This window comes from Salmo salar, chromosome ssa06 (genome assembly GCF_905237065.1).
Source record: "Salmo salar chromosome ssa06, Ssal_v3.1, whole genome shotgun sequence".
In the NCBI taxonomy this organism is placed as follows: domain Eukaryota; kingdom Metazoa; phylum Chordata; class Actinopteri; order Salmoniformes; family Salmonidae; genus Salmo; species Salmo salar.
Window position 1 is genome coordinate 6,544,012 of NC_059447.1, and position 21,241 is coordinate 6,565,252.

Below are 21,241 nucleotides of genomic sequence, written 5' to 3' on the forward strand. Positions count from 1 at the left end.
ACAGCTGATATGATGAAGGATAGACAGCTGATATGATGGATGATGAAGGACAGACAGCTGATATGATGGATGAAGGACAGACAGCTGATATGATGGATGATGAAGGATAGACAACTGATATGATGGATGAAGGACAGACAGCTGATATGATGGATGATGAAGGATAGACAGCTGATATGATGGATGATGAAGGACAGACAGCTGATATGATGGATGATGAAGGACAGACAGCTGATATGATGAAGGATAGACAGCTGATATGATGGATGATGAAGGACAAACAGCTGATATGATGGATGATGAAGGACAGACAGCTGATATGATGGATGATGAAGGATAGACAACTGATATGATGAAGGACAGACAGCTGAAATGATGGATGATGAAGGATAGACAGCTGATATGATGGATGATGAAGGATAGACAACTGATATGATGGATGATGAAGATCAGACAGTTGATATGATGAAAGATAAAAAGCTGATATGATGGATGAAGGAAAGACAGCTGATATGATGGATGATGAAGGATAGACAGCTGATATGATGGATGATGAAGGACAGACAGCTGATATGATGGATGATGAAGGACAGACAGCTGATATGATGAAGGATAGACAGCTGATATGATGGATGATGAAGGACAGACAGCTGATATGATGGACGAAGGACAGACAGCTGATATGATGGACGAAGGACAGACAGCTGATATGATGGATGATGAAGGATAGACAACTGATATGATGAAGGACAGACAGCTGATATGATGGATGATGAAGGATAGACAGCTGATTTGATGGATGATGAAGGATAGACAGCTGATATGATGGATGATGAAGGATAGACAACTGATATGATGGATGATGAAGGACAGACAGCTGATATGATGAAGGATAAACAGCTGATATGATGGATGATGAAGGACAGACAGCTGATATGATGGATGATGAAGGATAGACAGCTGATATGATGGATGATGAAGGTCAGACAGCTGATATGATGGATGATGAAGGACAGACAGCTGATATGATGAAGGATAGAGAGCTGATATGATGGATGATGAAGGACAGACAGCTGATATGATGGATGAAGGACAGACAGCTGATATGATGGATGATGAAGGATAGACAGTTGATATGATGGATGATGAAGGACAGACAGCTGATATGATGGATGAAGGACAGACAGCTGATATGATGGATGATGAAGGATAGACAACTGATATGATGAAGGACAGACAGCTGATATGATGGATGATGAAGGATAGACAGCTGATATGATGGATGATGAAGGATAGACAGCTGATATGATGGATGATGAAGATCAGACAGCTGATATGATGAAGGATAAAAAGCTGATATGATGGATGATGAAGGAAAGACAGCTGATATGATGGATGAAGGACAGACAGCTGATATGATGGATGATGAAGGATAGACAGCTGATATGATGGATGATGAAGGACAGACAGCTGATATGATGGATGATGAAACACAGACAGCTGATATGATGAAGGATAGACAGCTGATATGATGGATGATGAAGGACAGACAGCTGATATGATGGACGAAGGACAGACAGCTGATATGATGGATGATGAAGGAAAGACAGCTGATATGATGGATGAAGGACAGACAGCTGATATGATGGATGATGAAGGATAGACAGCTGATATGATGGATGATGAAGGACAGACAGCTGATATGATGGATGATGAAACACAGACAGCTGATATGATGAAGGATAGCCAGCTGATATGATGAAGGAGAGACAGCTGATATGATGGATGATGAAGGATAGACAGCTGACATGATGAAGGATAGACAGCTGATATGATGAAGGATAGCCAGCTGATATGATGAAGGATAGCCAGCTGATATGATGAAGGAGAGACAGCTGAAATGATGGATGATGAAGGATAGACAACTGATATGATGAAGGATAGACAGCTGATATGATGAAGGATAGACCGCTGATATGATGGATGAAGGACAGACAGCTGATATGATGGATGATGAAGGATAGACAGCTGATATGATGGATGATGAAGGATAGACAGCTGACATGATGGATGATGAAGGATAGACAGCTGACATGATGGATGATGAAGGATAGACAGCTGATATGATGGATGATAGTGTGTTCTATTATGGCTGCAGTTAACAGCTTGGTTGTTGCCATGCATCATCAGGACAGGTACAGCGTAACTACTGTGTGGAAGTGTACTAGGAATCAGTGGTGGAAAAAGTACCCAACTGTCGTACTTGAGTAAAAGTAGAGATACCTTCATAGAAAATGACTCAAGTAAAAGTCACTCAGTAAAATACTACTTGAGTAAAAGTCTAAAAGTATTTGGTTTAAAATATACTTAAGTATCAAAAGAAAAGTATAAATAATTTCAAATTCCTTATATTTAGAAAAACAGATGGCACCATTTTCTTGTTTTTATTTATTTACAGAAAGCAGTGACACTCCATCACTCAGACATCATTTACAGAAAGCAGGGACACTCCAAACATCATTTACAGAAAGCAGGGACACTCCAAACACTCAGACATCATTTACAAACAAAGCATGTGTGTTTAGTGAGTCCGCCAGATCAGAGGCAGTAGGGATGACCAGGGATGCTTTCTTGAAAAGTGTGTGAATTGGAAGAGGTGAAAGGTAGGAGAGAGATGGAAGAGGTGAAAGGTAGGAGAGAGATGGAAGAGGTGAAAGGTAGGAGAGAGATGGAAGAGGTGAAAGGTAGGAGAGTGATGGAAGAGGTGAAAGGTAGGAGAGAGATGGAAGAGGTGAAAGGTAGGAGAGAGATGGAAGAGGTGAAAGGTAGAGAGAGAGAGAGATGGAAGAGGTGAAAGGTAGGACAGAGATGGAAGAGGTGAAAGGTAGGAGAGTGATGGAAGAGGTGAAAGGTAGGAGAGAGATGGAAGGGGTGAAAGGTAGGAGAGTGATGGAAGAGGTGAAAGGTAGGAGAGAGATGGAAGGGGTGAAAGGTAGGAGAGAGTGATAGAAGAGGTGAAAGGTAGGAGAGAGTGATGGAAGAGGTGAAAGGTAGGAGAGAGATGGAAGGGGTGAAAGGTAGGAGAGAGTGATAGAAGAGGTGAAAGGTAGGAGAGTGATGGAAGAGGTGAAAGGTAGGAGAGTGATGGAAGAGGTGAAAGGTAGAGAGAGAGTGATGGAAGAGGTGAAAGGTAGGAGAGAGTGATGGAAGAGGTGAAAGGTAGGAGAGTGATGGAAGAGGTGAAAGGTAGGAGAGAGTGATGGAAGAGGTGAAAGGTAGGAGAGAGTGATGGAAGAGGTGAAAGGTAGAGAGAGAGTGATGGAAGAGGTGAAAGGTAGGAGAGAGTGATGGAAGAGGTGAAAGGTAGAGAGAGAGTGATGGAAGAGGTGAAAGGTAGAGAGAGAGTGATGGAAGAGGTGAAAGGTAGGAGAGTGATGGAAGAGCTGCAGGCTGGATTCCATCTCATGTTGTCAGTGGTACGTTGTTCATTTGCTCCAGAGGCAGAGGCTTGGACCTCTAAACCACCCCAGGCAGCATGTGTGTGTACATGCATGCGATGTTGAGTGGTTGTACGTGTAACTGGAACTCACCTAATCAGCAGATCTCTCAAGTTGGTAAACTCACAATGCGCCACGTTTTCAACTATGGACAGACAGAATAGAACAGATTGACTAAAACAGGTTAAAACCAGCCATTACATCACATCCATGGAACACCAACCCTTTGTCTCTCTCTCTCTCTCTCTCTCTCTCTCTCTCTCAATTCAATGTCCATTTAAGGGATTTATTGGCATGGGAAACCTATGTTTACATTGCCAAAGCAAGTGAAATAAATAATAAACAAAAGTGAAATAAACAATAAAAAATGTACAGTAAACGTTACACTCCAAAAGAATAAAGACTTTTCAAATCTCTCTCTCGTAATACATGTATGCTTCCTGCTCTGCAACTTCCTCATTACTAACACTAGAGGGCAGTTGAGCACATGACTCCAGAATGAAACTGCATAGGGATATTTAGGTTTTATTTAACCTTTATTTAACTAGGCCTGTCAGTTAAGAACAAATTCTTATTTAATAATGACGGCCTACCCCGGCAAAACCCTCTCCTAACCCGGATGATGCCTGGCCAATTGTGCGCCGCCCTATGGGACTCCCGATCCCGGCCGGTTGTATTCATATTGTATTCATATTATTACTACTACTCATTCTGCATATTACTAGGTGTTCAGAAACATTACAAAATAAAATAATCCCAATCAATTTCCACTCTATGATTTAGGTTGATGTATGTATAAAATATGGCAAATAAACTCAAAACATGAAACACCTAATCCATAATAATGTAAACACACTCTCCCTCTCTATAACGTATTGATAATGTAAACACACTGACCCTCTATGATAATGCATTGATCATGTAAACACACTCACCCTCTATGATAATGTAATGATCATGTAAACACACTCACCCTCTATGATAATGTAATGATCATGTAAACACACTCACCCTCTATGATAATGTAATGATCATGTAAACACACTCACCCTCTATGATAATGTAATGATCATGTAAACACACTCACCCTCTATGATAATGTAATGATCATGTAAACACACTCACCCTCTATGATAATGTATTGCTCATGTAAACACACTCACCCTCTATGATAATGTATTGATCATGTAAACACACTCTCCCTCTATGATAATGTAATGATCATGTAAACACACTCACCCTCTATGATAATGTATTGCTCATGTAAACACACTCACCGTCTATGATAATGTAATGATCATGTAAACACACTCACCCTCTATGATAATGTATGGATCATGTAAACACACTCTCCCTCTATGATAATGTATTGATCATGTAAACACACTCTCCCTCTATGATAATATAATGATCATGTAAACACACTCACCCTCTATGATAATATATTGCTCATGTAAACACACTCACCCTCTATGATAATGTATGGATCATGTAAACACACTCTCCCTCTATGATAATGTATTGATCATGTAAACACACTCTCCCTCTATGATAATGTAATGATCATGTAAACACACTCACCCTCTATGATAATGTATTGCTCATGTAAACACACTCACCCTCTATGATAATGTATTGATCATGTAAATACACTCACCCTCTATGATAATGTATTGATCATGTAAACACACTCACCCTCTATGATAATGTATTGATCATGTAAACACACTCACCCTCTATGATAATGTATTGATCATGTAAACACACTCACCCTCTATGATAATGTATTGATCATGTAAATACACTCACCCTCTATGATAATGTATTGATCATGTAAACACACTCACCCTCTATGATAATGTATTGATCATGTAAACACACTCACCCTCTATGATAATGTATTGATCATGTAAATACACTCACCCTCTATGATAATGTATTGATCATGTAAACACACTCACCCTCTATGATAATGTATTGATCATGTAAACACACTCACCCTCTATGATGCCCCATTTGGTTTTCCTGCCCAGGACCTTGTTCCCGTTTACCTGGTGTTCCTTGTCTGTCCCCACCACCGCAAACGGAATGTTTTCCTACACACAGAATACCAGGAGAGGGTGAAGGTAAGAGAGGAATACCAGGAGAGGGAGAAAAAAATGTATGAAATGTATGCATTCACTACTGTAAGTCGCTCTGGATAAGAGCGTCTGCTAAATGACTAAAATGTAAATGTAAGGTAAGAGAAGAATACCAGGAGAGGACCAGACAGGGGAAAGGTAAGAGAGGAGTTCCAGGAGTGGACCAGACAGGGGAAAGGTAAGAGAGGAGTTCCAGGAGAGGACCAGACAGGGGAAAGGTAAGAGAGGAGTTCCAGGAGAGGACCAGACAGGGGAAAGGTAAGAGAGGAGTTCCAGGAGTGGACCAGACAGGGGAAAGGTAAGAGAGGAGTTCCAGGAGAGGACCAGACAGGGGAAAGGTAAGAGAGGAGTTCCAGGAGAGGACCAGACAGGGGAAAGGTAAGAGAGGAGTTCCAGGAGTGGACCAGACAGGGGAAAGGTAAGAGAGGAGTTCCAGGAGAGGACCAGACAGGGGAAAGGTAAGAGAGGAGTTCCAGGAGAGGACCAGACAGGGGAAAGGTAAGAGAGGAGTTCCAGGAGAGGACCAGACAGGGGAAAGGTAAGAGAGGAGTTCCAGGAGAGGACCAGACAGGGGAAAGGTAAGAGAGGAGTTCCAAGAGAGGACCAGACAGGGGAAAGGTAAGAGAGGAGTTCCAGGAGAGGACCAGACAGGGGAAAGGTAAGAGAGGAGTTCCAGGAGAGGACCAGACAGGGGAAAGGTAAGAGAGGAGTTCCAGGAGAGGACCAGACAGGGGAAAGGCAGGAGAGGAGTACCAGGAGAGGACCAGACAGGGGAAAGGCAGGAGAGGAGTTCCAGGAGAGGACCAGACAGGGGAAAGGTAAGAGAGGAGTTCCAGGAGAGGACCAGACAGGGGAAAGGTAAGAGAGGAGTTCCAGGAGAGGACCAGACAGGGGAAAGGTAAGAGAGGAGTTCCAGGAGAGGACCAGACAGGGGAAAGGCAGGAGAGGAGTACCAGGAGAGGACCAGACAGGGGAAAGGTAAGAGAGGAGTTCCAGGAGAGGACCAGACAGGGGAAAGGTAAGAGAGGAGTTGACACCAAACCCTGGTTCCAGATCTATACTGTTATGTGCTTTGGCCAGTGAGTTCCTTTGACTATTGCTGCCAAACTGCTTACAAGTGTTATTTGTAAAATGTGTGTGTGTGTGTGTGTGTGTGTGTGTGTGTGTGTGTGTGTGTGTGTGTGTGTGTGTGTGTGTGTGTGTGTGTGTGTGTGTGTGTGTGTGTGTGTGTGTGTGTGTGTGTGTGTGTGTCTCACCCTGATCTTGTCGTTGAGTATCCTGTCCTCTGGATCTTCGTCGTACTCAGTCTGAGGGTATACTCGGATCCCATTGGCCTTCAGGTCCTGTCTTACCTACATAGGGGTCAGATGGCAGGGGTTACAGGGGTCATTCAGAGGTCATGAGGTCAACATGTTGACACAGATGTTTACATGCTACTATTGTGTACGAGTGTCAGTTATGTGTTTACCCATGACCCTGTTCCTGGAGAACCACCCTCCTGTAGGTTTACACAGGGCTCCCTGACCCTGTTCCTGGAGAACCACCCTCCTGTAGGTTTACACAGGGCTCCCTGACCCTGTTCCTGGAGAACCACCCTCCTGTAGGTTTACACAGGGCTCCCTGACCCTGTTCCTGGAGAACAACCCTCCTGTAGGTTTACACAGGGCTCCCTGACCCTGTTCCTGGAGAACCACCCTCCTGTAGGTTTACACAGGGCTCCCTGACCCTGTTCCTGGAGAACCACCCTCCTGTAGGTTTACACAGGGCTCCCTGACCCTGTTCCTGGAGAACCACCCTCCTGTAGGTTTACACAGGGCTCCCTGACCCTGTTCCTGGAGAACCACCCTCCAGTAGGTTTACACAGGGCTCCCTGACCCTGTTCCTGGAAAACCACCCTCCTGTAGGTTTACACAGGGCTATATAACCCTGTTCCTGGAGAACTACTCTCCTGTAGGTTTACACAGGGCTCTATAACCCTGTTCCTGGAGAACTACTCTCCTGTAGGTTTACACAGGGCTATATAACCCTGTTCCTGGAGAACCACCCTCCTGTAGGTTTACACAGGGCTCCCTGACCCTGTTCCTGGAGAACAACCCTCCTGTAGGTTTACACAGGGCTCCCTGACCCTGTTCCTGGAGAACCACCCTCCTGTAGGTTTACACAGGGCTCCCTGACCCTGTTCCTGGAGAACCACCCTCCTGTAGGTTTACACAGGGCTCCCTGACCCTGTTCCTGGAGAACCACCCTCCTGTAGGTTTACACAGGGCTCCCTGACCCTGTTCCTGGAGAACCACCCTCCAGTAGGTTTACACAGGGCTCCCTGACCCTGTTCCTGGAAAACCACCCTCCTGTAGGTTTACACAGGGCTATATAACCCTGTTCCTGGAGAACTACTCTCCTGTAGGTTTACACAGGGCTCTATAACCCTGTTCCTGGAGAACTACTCTCCTGTAGGTTTACACAGGGCTATATAACCCTATTCCTGGAGAACTACTCTCCTGTAGGTTTACACAGAGCTCTATAACCCTGTTCCTGGAGAACTGCCCTCCTGTAGGTTTACACAGAGCTCTATAACCCTGTTCCTGGAGAAATACCCTCCTGTAGGTTTTAACTCCAACCCTGTTCCTGGAGAGATACCCTCCTGTAGGTTTTAACTCCAATCCTGTTCCTGGAGCTAAATGTTAGAATTAAAATTAGAACAGCTATTGCCCACTCAATATGAATCAGAATCAGGAGGGTAAATAGATATCCTGAACAGGAACAGGGTTGGAGAGCCCTGGTGTAAACCTACAGGAGGGTAGGTAGATCTCCTGAACAGGAACAGGGTTGGAGAACTCTGGTGTAAACCTACAGGAGGGTAGGTAGATATCCAGAACAGGAAGAGGGTTGGAGAGCCCTGGTGTAAACCTACAGGAGGGTAGATAGATATCCTGAACAGGAACAGGGTTGGAGAGCCCTGGTGTAAACCTACAGGAGGGTAGGTAGATATCCAGAACAGGAACAGGGTTGGAGAGCCCTGGTGTAAACCTACAGGAGGGTAGATAGATATCCTGAACAGGAACAGGGTTGGAGAGCCCTTGCCTAAACCTACAGGAGGATAGGTAGATCTCCAGAACAGGAACAGGGTTGTAGAGCCCTGGTGTAAACCTACAGGAGGGTAGGTAGATCTCCAGAACAGGAACAGGGTTGTAGAGCCCTGGTGTAAACCTACAGGAGGGTAGGTAGATCTCCAGAACAGGAACAGGGTTGTAGAGCCCTGGTGTAAACCTACAGGAGGGTAAATAGATATCCTGAACAGGAACAGGGATGATGAGCCCTTGCCTAAACCTACAGGAGGGTAGGTAGATCTCCAGAACAGGAACAGGGTTGTAGAGCCCTGGTGTAAACCTACAGGAGGGTAGGTAGATATCCAGAACAGGAAAAGGGTTGTAGAGCCCTGGTGTAAACCTACAGGAGGGTAGGTAGATCTCCAGAACAGGAACAGGGTTGTAGAGCCCTGGTGTAAACCTACTATAGTGTATGAGTGATAGATATGTTGTAACCTAATGAATCTTCCATAGTCCTAGTCTCTAGACTCTCTCCCCCAGACTATCATCCCTACTCTCCTTTAAGAGACGGATTAGTTTACATCCAGACTTGGACACTTGCCATGACCATCTCTCTCCCCCTCTTTCCCCCTCTCTCTCTCCCCCTCTTTCTCTCTCTCTCTCTCCCTCTTTCCCCACCTCTCTCTGTATCTCTCTCTCTGTCTCTCCTCCCTCTCTGTCTCTCCTCACTCCCTCCTTCTCTCTCTCTATCATGGACCTATGCACGGCTCCCAGCTCATGGCCCTTGAGCAGTATTTAATCTCCACTCAATCTTCTGAAGCTCATCTGTAAACATCTCTCTATCTTCTTCTCCACACACTCTTTCTATCTCTCATCTATCTCCCTGTGCTCTCTCTCTCTCTCTTTCTCTCTCTCAATCTTTTGAAGCATCTGTAAACATCACTAAATCTCCTCTACACACTTAGAATCTCTTTCTCCTCTCGATTCTCTCCCTCCTTCTCTCTCATCTATAAACATATGTATATCTCCTCCATACTCTCAGTGTGGTTGTCATTCCATTCCTGTGTAGATAGATCCTCCAACATTCCTCTGTAATGTCAGTTGATGTATATCTGTTTTAACTTGGTATTAAGGCAGGAGGTAGTTGTCCTCAGGTTGAGTCTGTCAGACAGTAGGTACAGTATGTTCCTCTCACCCTCTGTTTGAACTCTAGTCTCTCCTCCATAGTGAGTGTGTCTGCCTTAGCGATGACCGGTACGATGCTGACTATCTTCCCCAGTCTCTTCATGAACTCCACGTCTATGGGACGTAACCTACAGGGAACAGAAACAACAAAAACAAATGTTAGTCCCAGCCCTGTACCCTAGCCCCAGCTATGTCCAGTCCCAGCACCCTCAGCCTTGCCCAGCCGCAGCCTCAGCCCAAGCACCATAAACCCAGCCTTGCCCAACCCCAGCACCCCAGTCCCAGCCTTGCCCAGACCCCTAGACCCAGCCTTGCCCAGCCCCAGCAGCCTAGATCCAGCCTTGCCCAGCCCCAGTCCCAGCCTTACCCAGCCCCAGTGCCCAGCGCCCTAGACCCAGCTTCAGCCCCAGCACCCTAGCCCCAGCCTTGTCCATCCCCAGCATCCTAGCCCCAGCCTTGTCCATCCCCAGCACCCTAGCCCCAGCCTTGTCCATCCCCAGCACCCTAGCCCCAGCCTTGCCCAGCCCCAGCACCCTATCCCCAGCCTTGCCCAGCCCCAGAACCCTAGCCCCAGCTTTGTCCATCCCCAGCACCCTAGCCCCAGCCTTGTCCATCCCCAGAACCCTAGCCCCAGCCTTGCCCAGCCCCAGCCCCAGCTCTGCTGTTTACAGAGTAGTAGGATGTAGCGCTACTCTGAGGTCACTGAGGTTAGAGGTAAGGGGTCATCTCAGGTCAGTCAGTACCTCAGGTCACCACTCTGGGGGTCAACGTGTCAAAAGTCAGGGGCAGGGGTAGTTAACTGGACTGGGGTAGGGAGAACTAACTGGACTGGGGTAGGGAGAACTAACTGGACTGGGGTAGGGAGAACTAACTGGACTGGGGTAGGGGGAACTAACTGGACTGGGGTAGGGAGAACTAACTGGACTGGGGAAGGGGGAACTAACTGGACTGGGGTAGGGAGAACTAACTGGACTGGGGTAGGGGAAATAACTGGACTGGGGTAGGGGAACTAACTGGACTGGGGTAGGGGGAACTAACTGGACTGGGGTAGGAGAAATAACTGGACTGGGGTAGGGGGAACTAACTGGACTGGGGTAGGGGGAACTAACTGGACTGGGGTAGGGAGAACTAACTGGACTGGGGTAGGGAGAACTAACTGGACTGGGGTAGGGTAGTTAACTGGACTGGGGTAGGGGGAACTAACTGGACTGGGGTAGGGGGAACTAACTGGACTGGGGTAGGGAGAACTAACTGGACTGGGGTAGAGGGAACTAACTGGACTGGGGTAGGGAAAACTAACTGGACTGGGGTAGGGGGAACTAACTGGACTGGGGTAGGGAGAACTAACTGGACTGGGGTAGGTAGAACTAACTGGACTGGGGTAGGGGAAACTAACTGGACTGGGGTAGGGGGAACTAACTGGACTGGGGTAGGGGGAACTAACTGGACTGGGGTAGGGAGAACTAACTGGACTGGGGTAGGGGTAGTTAACTGGACTGGGGTAGGGGGAACTAACTGGACTGGGATAGGGTAGTTAACTGGACTGGGGTAGGGGGAACTAACTGGACTGGGGTAGGGGGAACTAACTGGACTGGGGTAGGGGTAGTTAACTGGACTGGGGTAGGGTAGTTAACTGGACTGGGGTAGGGAGAAATAACTGGACTGGGGTAGGGGGAACTAACTGGACTGGGGTAGGGGGAACTAACTGGACTGGGGTAGGGAGAACTAACTGGACTTGGGTAGGGAGAACTAACTGGACTGGGGTAGGGAGAACTAACTGTACTGGTGTAGGGTAGTTAACTGGATTGGGGTAGGGAAAACTAACTGGACTGGGGTAGGGAAAACTAACTGGACTGGGGTAGGGGGAACTAACTGGACTGGGGTAGGGAGAACTAACTGGACTGGGGTAGGGAGAACTAACTGGACTGGGGTAGGGAGAACTAATTGGACTGGGGTAGGGAGAACTAACTGGACTGGGGTAGGGAGAACTAACTGGACTGGTGTAGCGGAGACTAACTGGACTGGGGTAGGGGGAACTAACTGGACTGGGGTAGGGTAGTTAATGGGACTAGGGTAGGGAGAACTAACTGGACTGGGGTAGGGAGAACTAACTGGACTGGGGTAGGGGTAGTTAACTGGACTGGGGTAGGGTAGTTAACTGGACTGGGGTAGGGAGAACTAACTGGACTGGGGTAGGGTAGTTAACTGGACTGGGGTAGGGAGAACTAACTGGACTGGGGTAGGGAGAACTAACTGGACTGGGGTAGGGGGAACTAACTGGACTGGGGTAGGGAGAACTAACTGGACTGGGGTAGGGTAGTTAACTGGACTGGGGTAGGGAGAACTAACTAGACTGGGGTAGAGGGAAATAACTGGACTGGGGTAGGGAAAACTAACTGGACTGGGGTAGGGGGAACTAACTGGACTGGGGTAGGGAGAACTAACTGGACTGGGGTAGGGTAGTTAACTGGACTGGGGTAGGGAGAACTAACTGGACTGGGGTAGGGTAAACTAATTGGACTGGGGTAGGGAAACTAACTGGACTGGGGTAGGGGGAACTAACTGGACTGGGGTAGGGAAAACTAACTGGACTGGGGTAGGGAAAACTAACTGGACTGGGGTAGGGGAACTAACTGGACTGGGGTAGGGGGAACTAACTGGACTGGGGTAGGGAGAACTAACTGGACTGGGGTAGGGAAAGTTAACTGGACTGGGGTAGGGAGAACTAACTGGACTGGGGTAGGGAGAACTAACTGGACTGGGGTAGGGAGAACTAACTGTACTGGTGTAGGGTAGTTAACTGGATTGGGGTAGGGAAAACTAACTGGACTGGGGTAGGGGAAACTAACTGGACTGGGGTAGGGAGAACTAACTGGACTGGGGTAGGGAGAACTAACTGGACTGGGGTAGGGAGAACTAACTTGACTGGGGTAGGGGGAGTTAACTGGACTGGGGTAGGGTAGTTAACGGGACTGGGGTAGGGAGAACTAACTGGACTGGGGTAGGGGTAGTTAACTGGACTGGGGTAGGGTAGTTAACTGGACTGGGGTAGGGAGAACTAACTGGAATGGGGTAGGGGGAACTAACTGGACTGGGGTAGGGAGAACTAACTGGACTGGGGTAAGGAGAACTAACTGGACTGGGGTAGGGAGAACTAACTGGACTTGGGTAGGGAGAACTAACTGGACTGGGGTAGGGAGAACTAACTGGACTGGGGTAGGGAGAACTAACTGGACTGGGGTAGGGGGAACTAACTGGACTGGGGTAGGGAGAACTAACTGGACTGGTGTAGGGGAGACTAACTGGACTGGGGTAGGGGGAACTAACTGGACTGGGGTAAGGAGAACTAACTAGACTGGGGTAGGGGTAGTTAACTGGACTGGGGTAGGGTAGTTAACGGGACTGGGGTAGGGAGAACTAACTGGACTGGGGTAGGGGGAACTAACTGGACTGGGGTAGGGGGAACTAACTGGACTGGGGTAGGGAGAACTAACTGGACTGGGGTAGGGAAAACTAACTGGACTGGTGTAGGGGAGACTAACTGGACTGGGGTAGGGGGAACTAACTGGACTTGGGTAGGGAGAACTAACTGGACTGGGGTTGGGGGGAACTAACTGGACTGGGGTAGGGAGATCTAACTGGACTGGGGTAGGGTAGTTAACTGGACTGGGGTAGGGTAGTTAACTGGACTGGGGTAGGGAGAAGTAACTGGACTGGGGTAGGGGGAACTAACTGGACTGGGGTAGGGAGAACTAACTGGACTGGGGTAGGGAGAACTAACTGGACTGGTGTAGGAGAGACTAACTGGATTGGGGTAGGGAAAACTAACTGGACTTGGGTAGGGGGGACTAACTGGACTGGGGTAGGGAGAACTAACTGGACTGGGGTAGGGAGAACTAACTGTACTGGTGTAGGGTAGTTAACTGGATTGGGGTAGAGAGAACTAACTGGACTGGGGTAGGAAAAACTAACTGGACTGGGGTGGGGTAGTTAACTGGACTAGGGTAGGGTAGTTAACTGGACTGGGGTAGGGAAAACTAACTGGATTGGGGTAGGGGGAACTAACTGGACTGGGGTAGGGAGAACTGACTGGACTTGGGTCGGGAGAACTAACTGGACTGGGGTAGGGAGAACTAACTGTACAGGTGTAGGGTAGTTAACTGGATTGGGGTAGGGAAAACTAACTGGACTGGGGTAGGGGGAACTAACTGGACTGGGGTAGGGAGAACTAACTGGACTTGGGTAGGGAGAACTAACTGGACTGGGGTAGGGAGAACTAACTGGACTGGGGTAGGGGGAACTAACTGGACTGGGGAAGGGGGAACTAACTGGACTGGGGTAGGGAGAACTAACTGGACTGGTGTAGCAGAGACTAACTGGACTGGGGTAGGGGGAACTAACTGGACTGGAGTAGGGGGAACTAACTGGACTGGGGTAGGGGAACTAACTGGACTGGGGTAGGGGGAACTAACTGGACTGGGGTAGGGAGAACTAACTGGACTGGGGTAGGGGTAGTTAACTGGACTGGGGTAGGGCAGTTAACGGGACTGGGGTAGGGAGAACTAACTGGACTGGGGTAGGGGGAACTAACTGGACTGGGGTAGGGGGAACTAACTGGACTGGGGTAGGGAGAACTAACTGGACTGGTGTAGGGAGAACTAACTGGACTGGTGTAGGGGAGACTAACTGGACTGGGGTAGGGAGAACTAACTGGACTGGGGTAGGGGTAGTTAACTGGACTGGGGTAGAGAGAACTAACTGGACTGGGGTAGGGAGAACTAACTGGACTGGGGTAGGGGTAGTTAACTGGACTGGGGTAGGGAGAACTAACTGGACTGGGGTAGGGAGAACTAACTGGACTGGGGTAGGGGGAACTAACTGGACTGGGGTAGGGGGAACTAACTGGACTGGGGTAGGGGGGAACTAATTGGACTGGGGTAGGGAGAACTAACTGGACTGGGGTAGGGGGAACTAACTGGACTGGGGTAGGAAGAACTAACTGGACTGGGGTAGGGAGAACTAACTGGACTGGTGTAGGGGAGACTAGCTGGACTGGGGTAGGGGGAACTAACTGGACTGGGGTAGGGGGAACTAACTGGACTGGGGTAGGAAGAACTAACTGGACTGGGGTAGGGATAACTAACTGGACTGGTGTAGGGGAGACTAGCTGGACTGGGGTAGGGGGAGCTATAAGGTATAGTAACAGTTATCTGAGATCTGATCAGACAGACTGTATAAGGTATAATATAGAGATCTGCTGGAGAAGTCAGAGGAAGTGATGTCAGAGGAAGTGACGTGAGGGTTCTCACCAGTGTCCGGTGGCAGGCAGGAAGTAGACACAGCAGTGGACGCGTGTATCAGGGATCCTCGGCTTCCTGTTGACGTACAGCTCTTCTTTCAGGTACCTCTCATACTGATCATTAACATAACTCACAATAGGCTCCCAACTAGAGGAGAGAGGAGGGGAGGGGGGGGATGGGATGGGAGAGGGGAGAGGGAGAGAGAAGAAGAGAGAAGGAGTGAGGGAGGGCGGAGTGGAGGGATGGGAGAGGGGGGAGGGAGAGAGAAGAAGAGAGAAGGAGTGAGGGAGGGTGGAGTGGAGGGATGGGAGAGGGGGAGGGAGAGAGAAGAAGAGAGAAGGAGTGAGGGAGGGCGGAGTGGAGGGATGGGAGAGGGGAGGGAGAGAGAAGAAGAGAGAAGGAGTGAGGGAGGGCGGAGTGTAGGGCGGAGTGGAGGGATGGGAGAGGGGGAGGGAGAGAGAAGAGGAGAAGGAGTGAGGGAGGGCGGAGTGGAGGGATGGGAGAGGGGAGAGGGAGGGAGGGCGGAGTGGAGGAATGGGAGAGGGGAGAGGGAGAGAGAAGAAGAGAGAAGGAGTGAGGGAGGGTGGAGTGGAGGGATGGGAGAGGGGAGAGGGAGAGAGAAGAAGAGAGAGGAAAGAGGATGAGTGGTAAACACAACTGCACAACATATTTAAGACTCTTAGTTAAAAGATAATTTGGAAGCCATCTCTCTCTCTCTCCATCTCTCTTCCTCCCTCCATCTCTCTTTCTCCCTCCATCTCTCTCCCTCCCTCCATCTCTCTCCCTCCCTCCATCTCTCTCCCTCCCTCCATCTCTCTTCCTCCCTCCATCTCTGCCCTCCATCTCTCTCCCTCCCTCCCTCCCTCCATCTCTCCCCCTCCCTCCATCTCTCTTCTTCACTCCATCTCTGCCCCTCCCTCCATCTCTCTCTCCCTCCATTTCTCTTCCTCCATCTCTCTCCCTCCATCTCTCCCCCTCCCTCCATCTCTCTCTCTCCCTCCATCTCTCCCCTCCCTCCATCTCTCCCCCTCCCTCCATCTCTCCCCTCCCTCTCTCTCTCTCCCTCCATCTCTCCCCTCCCTCTCTCTCTCTCCCTCCATCTCTCTCTCTCCCTCCTCCATCTCTTTCCCTCCCTCCATCTCTTTCCCTCCCTCCATCTCTCTCCATCCCTCCATCTCTCCCCTCCCTCCATCTCTTTCTCTCCCTCCATCTCTCTCCCTCCTCCATCTCTCTCTCTCCCTCCATCTCTCCCCCTCCATCTCTCTCTCCCTCCATCTCTCTCCCTCCCTCCATCTCCACACCTCCATCTCTCTCTCTCCCTATCTCTCCCCCTCCATCTCTCTCTCTCCCCCTCCATCTCTCTCCCTCCCTCCATCTCTCTCCCTCCATCTCTCCCCCTCCATCTCTCTCTCCCCCTCCATCTCTCCCCCTCCATCTCTCTCTCCCCTCCACCTCTCTCCCCTCCATCTCTCTCCCCTTCCATCTCTCTCCCTCTCCATCTCTCTCCCCCTCCACCTCTCTCCCACTCCACCTCTCTCCCTCCATCTCTCCCCCTCATCTCTCTCCCCATCCATCTCTCTTCCTTCCTCCATCGCTCTTCCTCCCTCCATCGCTCTTCCTCCCTCCATCGCTCTTCCTCCCTCCATCGCTCTTCCTCCCTCCATCTCTCCACCTCTCTCTCCTCTCTCTCCCCCTCCATCTCTCCATCTCTCCCCTCCCTCCATCTCTCTTCCTCCCTCCATCTCTCTTCCTCCCTTCATCTCTCCCCTCCCTCCATCTCTCTCCCTCCTTTCTCTCCCCCTCCATCTCTCCATCTCTCCCCCTCCCTCCATCCCTCTCTCCATCTCTCTCTCTCCCTCCATCTCTCCCCCTCCATCTCTCTCTCTCCCTCCATCTCTCACCCTCCATCTCTCTCCCTCCATCTCTTCCTCCTCCATCTCTTTCCCTCCCTCATCTCTCTCCTTCCATCTCTCTCCCTCCCTCCACTTCTCCCCCTGCATCTCTCTCTCCCTCCATCTCTCTCTCTCTCCCTCCATCTCTCCCCCATCCATCTCTCTCTCCATCTCTCTCTCTCTCTCCCTCCATCTCTCTCTCTCCCTCCATCTCTCCCCCTCCCTCCCTCCATCTCTCTCTCTCCCTCCATCCCTCCCCCCTCCCTCCTCTCCCTCCCTCCCTCCCTCCCTCCCTCCCTCCCTCCATCTCTCTCTCCCTCCATCTCTCCCCCTACCTCCATCTCTCTCCCCTCCATCTTTCTCCCTCCCTCCATCTGTCTCCCTCCATCTCTCCCCCTCCATCTCTCTCTCTCTCCCTCCATCTCTCTCTCTCCCTCCATCTCTCCCTCCATCTCTCTCTCCCCTCCATCTCTCTCTCCCCCTCCATCTCTCTCTCCCCCTTCATCTCTCTCTCTCTCTCTCCCTTCATCACTCACCAGTTTTCGTTGTTTATCTGGTCTCCGAATCCTGGAGTGTCAATCACTGTGAGCTTCATCTTCACTCCCTTTTCCTCTATCACTGCAGAGACACAGAGAGAGGAGAGATGACACACACACAGAGAGAGGAGAGATGACACACACACACAGAGAGAGGAGAGATGACACACACACAGAGAGAGGAGAGATGACACACACACAGAGAGGAGAGATGACACACACACACAGAGAGGAGAGATGACACACACACACACACAGAGAGGAGAGATGACACACACACACACAGAGAGAGGAGAGATGACACACACACAGAGAGAGGAGAGATGACACACACACAGAGAGAGGAGAGATGACACACACACACACACAGAGAGTAGAGATGACACACACACACACAGAGAGGAGAAATGACACACACACACAGAGAGGAGAGATGACACACACACACACAGAGGAGAGATGACACACACACAGAGAGAGGAGAGATGACACACACACACAGAGAGAGAGGAGAGATGACACACACACACAGAGAGAGAGGAGAGATGACACACACACACAGAGAGAGGAGAGATGACACACACACAGAGAGAGGAGAGATGACACACACACAGAGAGAGAGGAGAGATGACACACACACACAGAGAGAGGAGAGATGACACACACACAGAGAGAGAGGAGAGATGACACACACACAGAGAGAGGAGAGATGACACACACACACAGAGAGAGGAGAGATGACACACACACACAGAGAGAGGAGAGATGACACACACACAGAGAGAGGAGAGATGACACACACACAGAGAGAGGAGAGATGACACACACACACAGAGAGAGGAGAGATGACACACACACAGAGAGAGAGGAGAGATGACACACACACACGAGAGAGGAGAGATGACACACACACAGAGAGAGGAGAGATGACACACACAGAGAGAGAGAGATGACACACACACAGAGAGAGGAGAGATGACACACACACAGAGAGAGGAGAGATGACACACACACAGAGAGAGAGAAGGAGAGATGACACACACACACAGAGAGGAGAGATGACACACACACAGAGAGAGAGGAGAGATGACACACACACAGAGAGAGGAGAGATGACACACACACAGAGAGAGGAGAGATGACACACACACACACAGAGAGGAGAGATGACACACACACAGAGAGAGAGGAGAGATGACACACACACAGAGAGAGGAGAGATGACACACACACAGAGAGAGGGAGGAGAGATGACACACACAGAGTGGAGTCATTAGAGTTGACAGAGACAAACAGTAGAAAGGTCGGCTATCAAAACCATTCTAGGAATATTCCATATTCCATCTCTGAAATCAGTTGAAATCAGTTGTTAAAATGTGTGTGTTTGTGTCCAAGCGAGCAAGACAGAATGGAAATGGCATAGCATTTGAGAGTGTGCTTACTAGGAATTCCTTTCTTAGTACATACTGTGTGTGTACTGTGTGTGTGTGTGTGTGTGTGTGTGTGTGTGTGTGTGTGTGTGTGTGTGTGTGTGTGTGTGTGTGTGTGTGTGTGTGTGTGTGTGTGTGTGTGTGTGTGTGTGTGTGTACTGTGTGTGTGCGTGCATGTGTGTTTCTAAGAGGCAGAGATGATGAGATAAAGAAAGGTAGAATACCTCTGTCCTACAGTATGTGTGTTTTAGCCTGCATGAGGGCATGCATGTGTTCGTGTGTGTGTGTGTGTGTGTGTGTGTGTGTGTGTGTGTGTGTGTGTGTGTGTGTGTGTGTATGTATGTGTGTGTGTGTGTGTGTGTGTGTGTGTGTGTGTGTGTGTGTGTGTGTGTGTGTGTGTGTGTGTGTGTGTGTGTGTGTGTGTGTGTGTGTGTGTGTGTGTGTGTGTGTGTGTGTATGAGTTTATGTGTGTGTGTGTGTGTATGTGTGTTAAACCCTAAACCTTAAAGACTATAAAGACTATAATTTGAGGCCCGTGATGTTGTGTCAGCTTTCAGGAATCTCCTCTGGATGGAAATGGCCTTCTGGTGCATTATCATTGAGATTACCTGAAACCTGTTACAACTGACTGTCTACAACTTGTCTCTATAACCACTGTCTATATGGCCTGCCAACAGCCTCACTTGTCTGGCTGTCTATCTATCTCTCTGACTCCCTCTTCTCTCTCTCTTTCTCTCCCTCTCCGTCCCACATGGAGGTACAGTAGATATGAGTTTAGATTGAATAGATCTGTTTTACTGTCTGTTTTACTGTCTGTTCTACAGCATCTCTCTGTCTGTTTTACTGTCTGTTTAACAGCATCTCTCTGTCTGTTTTACTGTCTGTTTTCCTGTCTGTTTAACAGCATCTCTCAGTCTGTTTTACTGTCTGTTTAACAGCATCTCTCTGTCTGTTTTACTGTCTGTTTTCCTGTCTGTTTTACAGCATCTCTCTGTCTGTTTTACTGTCTGTTTTACTGTCTGTTTAACAGCATCTCTCTGTCTGTTTTACTGTCTGTTTTACAGCATCTCTCTGTCTGTTTTACTGTCTGTTTTACAGCATCTCTGTGTATTTTCCTGTTTGTTTTACAGCATCTCGCTGTCAGTTTTTCTGTCTGTTTTACTGTCTGTTTTACAGCATCTCGCTGTCAGTTTTCCTGTCTGTTTTACTGTCTGTTGAACAGCATCTCTCAGTCTGTTTTACTGTCTGTTTTACTGTCTGTTTAACAGCATCTCTCTGTCTGTTTTACTGTCTGTTTAACAGCATCTCTCTGTCTGTTTTACTGTCTGTTTTACAGAATCTCTCTGTGTGCTTTATAGTAGCCAGGGGACAGAGGATGTGAGGCTCTTTCTCTTCCCCAAGGTTCTGACATTTACAGGAAGAAGGCAGAAGCTGTCCCCTAACCACTGACACAGGGTCAGAGGTTAGTACAGAGGGAGGACATCTGATCCTAGATCTGTAGCCTGGGGTGACATCTAGCTCTAAATATTTACAGTATCCAGGGGAACAAGTGCTGTGCAACCCCCCTCTGTCTTCCCCCGGGACCTGAGTTCAGGAGGTAGAGGTCAGTCAGAGGTCCCCCTAACCCAACTCATCATCAAGCCTTTGATTAGAATCACGTGGTTTAGGGCAAAAACCAAAATGCACCCCTTTTGGGTCCCCAGAGCAGGGTTAAGAAGCACTTACCCAGGTGGTATAAGGATGACTTAACAACTGTTTCTGGGTCAGATATCTTCTTTAGACCTGTGGCCTCAGAGGGAACCATCTATCACAGGGGCTCAAAGGATGAGTTAACAACTGTTTCTGGGTCAGATATCTTCTCTAGATCTGTGGCCTCAGAGGGAACCATCTATCACAGGGGTTATAAGGATGACTTAACAACTGTTTCTGGGTCAGATATCTTCTCTAGATCTGTGGCCTCAGAGGGAACCATTCTGTTGAAGATAGCACAGAGATAACACAAGGTACTAAAGCTAGCCACAGGCCTAACCCAAACCTACACACCTAAACCCATCTCCTGTCAGTGTTTCGGTCCCAGATGAGTGGGGGGCTGTCTAGACACGGTTCCCTCCAGAGTCCCACCCCCGGCGTAGTGTCCTACAAGGGGGTGGACCAACGGCCATACTCATAAAGCATTTTAGCTGATCTAGGATCAGGTCCCTCCTCTCCATGTA

General features: G+C 49.0%; 1 protein-coding gene across 5 annotated transcripts in view; it reads right to left on the minus strand.

Annotated features, from left to right (window-relative positions):
• Positions 1-21,241, minus strand: part of LOC106593249 (neuronal-specific septin-3) — a 116,207-nt gene that overhangs the window by 4,729 nt on the left and 90,237 nt on the right. For all 5 annotated transcript variants that reach the window (XR_006770111.1, XM_045719672.1, XM_045719673.1 and 2 more), the window contains 6 exons: positions 17,599-17,680; positions 15,180-15,317; positions 9,881-9,998; positions 6,895-6,990; positions 5,497-5,593; positions 3,591-3,642 (listed from right to left, as the gene is read on the minus strand). Coding sequence is in view for 4 of the 5 variants with exons in the window: in XM_045719672.1 (XP_045575628.1) it covers positions 3,591-3,642; positions 5,497-5,593; positions 6,895-6,990; positions 9,881-9,998; positions 15,180-15,317; positions 17,599-17,680 (583 nt within the window). In the remaining variant the exon portion in view is untranslated. The remainder of the gene's footprint in view (positions 1-3,590; positions 3,643-5,496; positions 5,594-6,894; positions 6,991-9,880; positions 9,999-15,179; positions 15,318-17,598; positions 17,681-21,241) is intronic.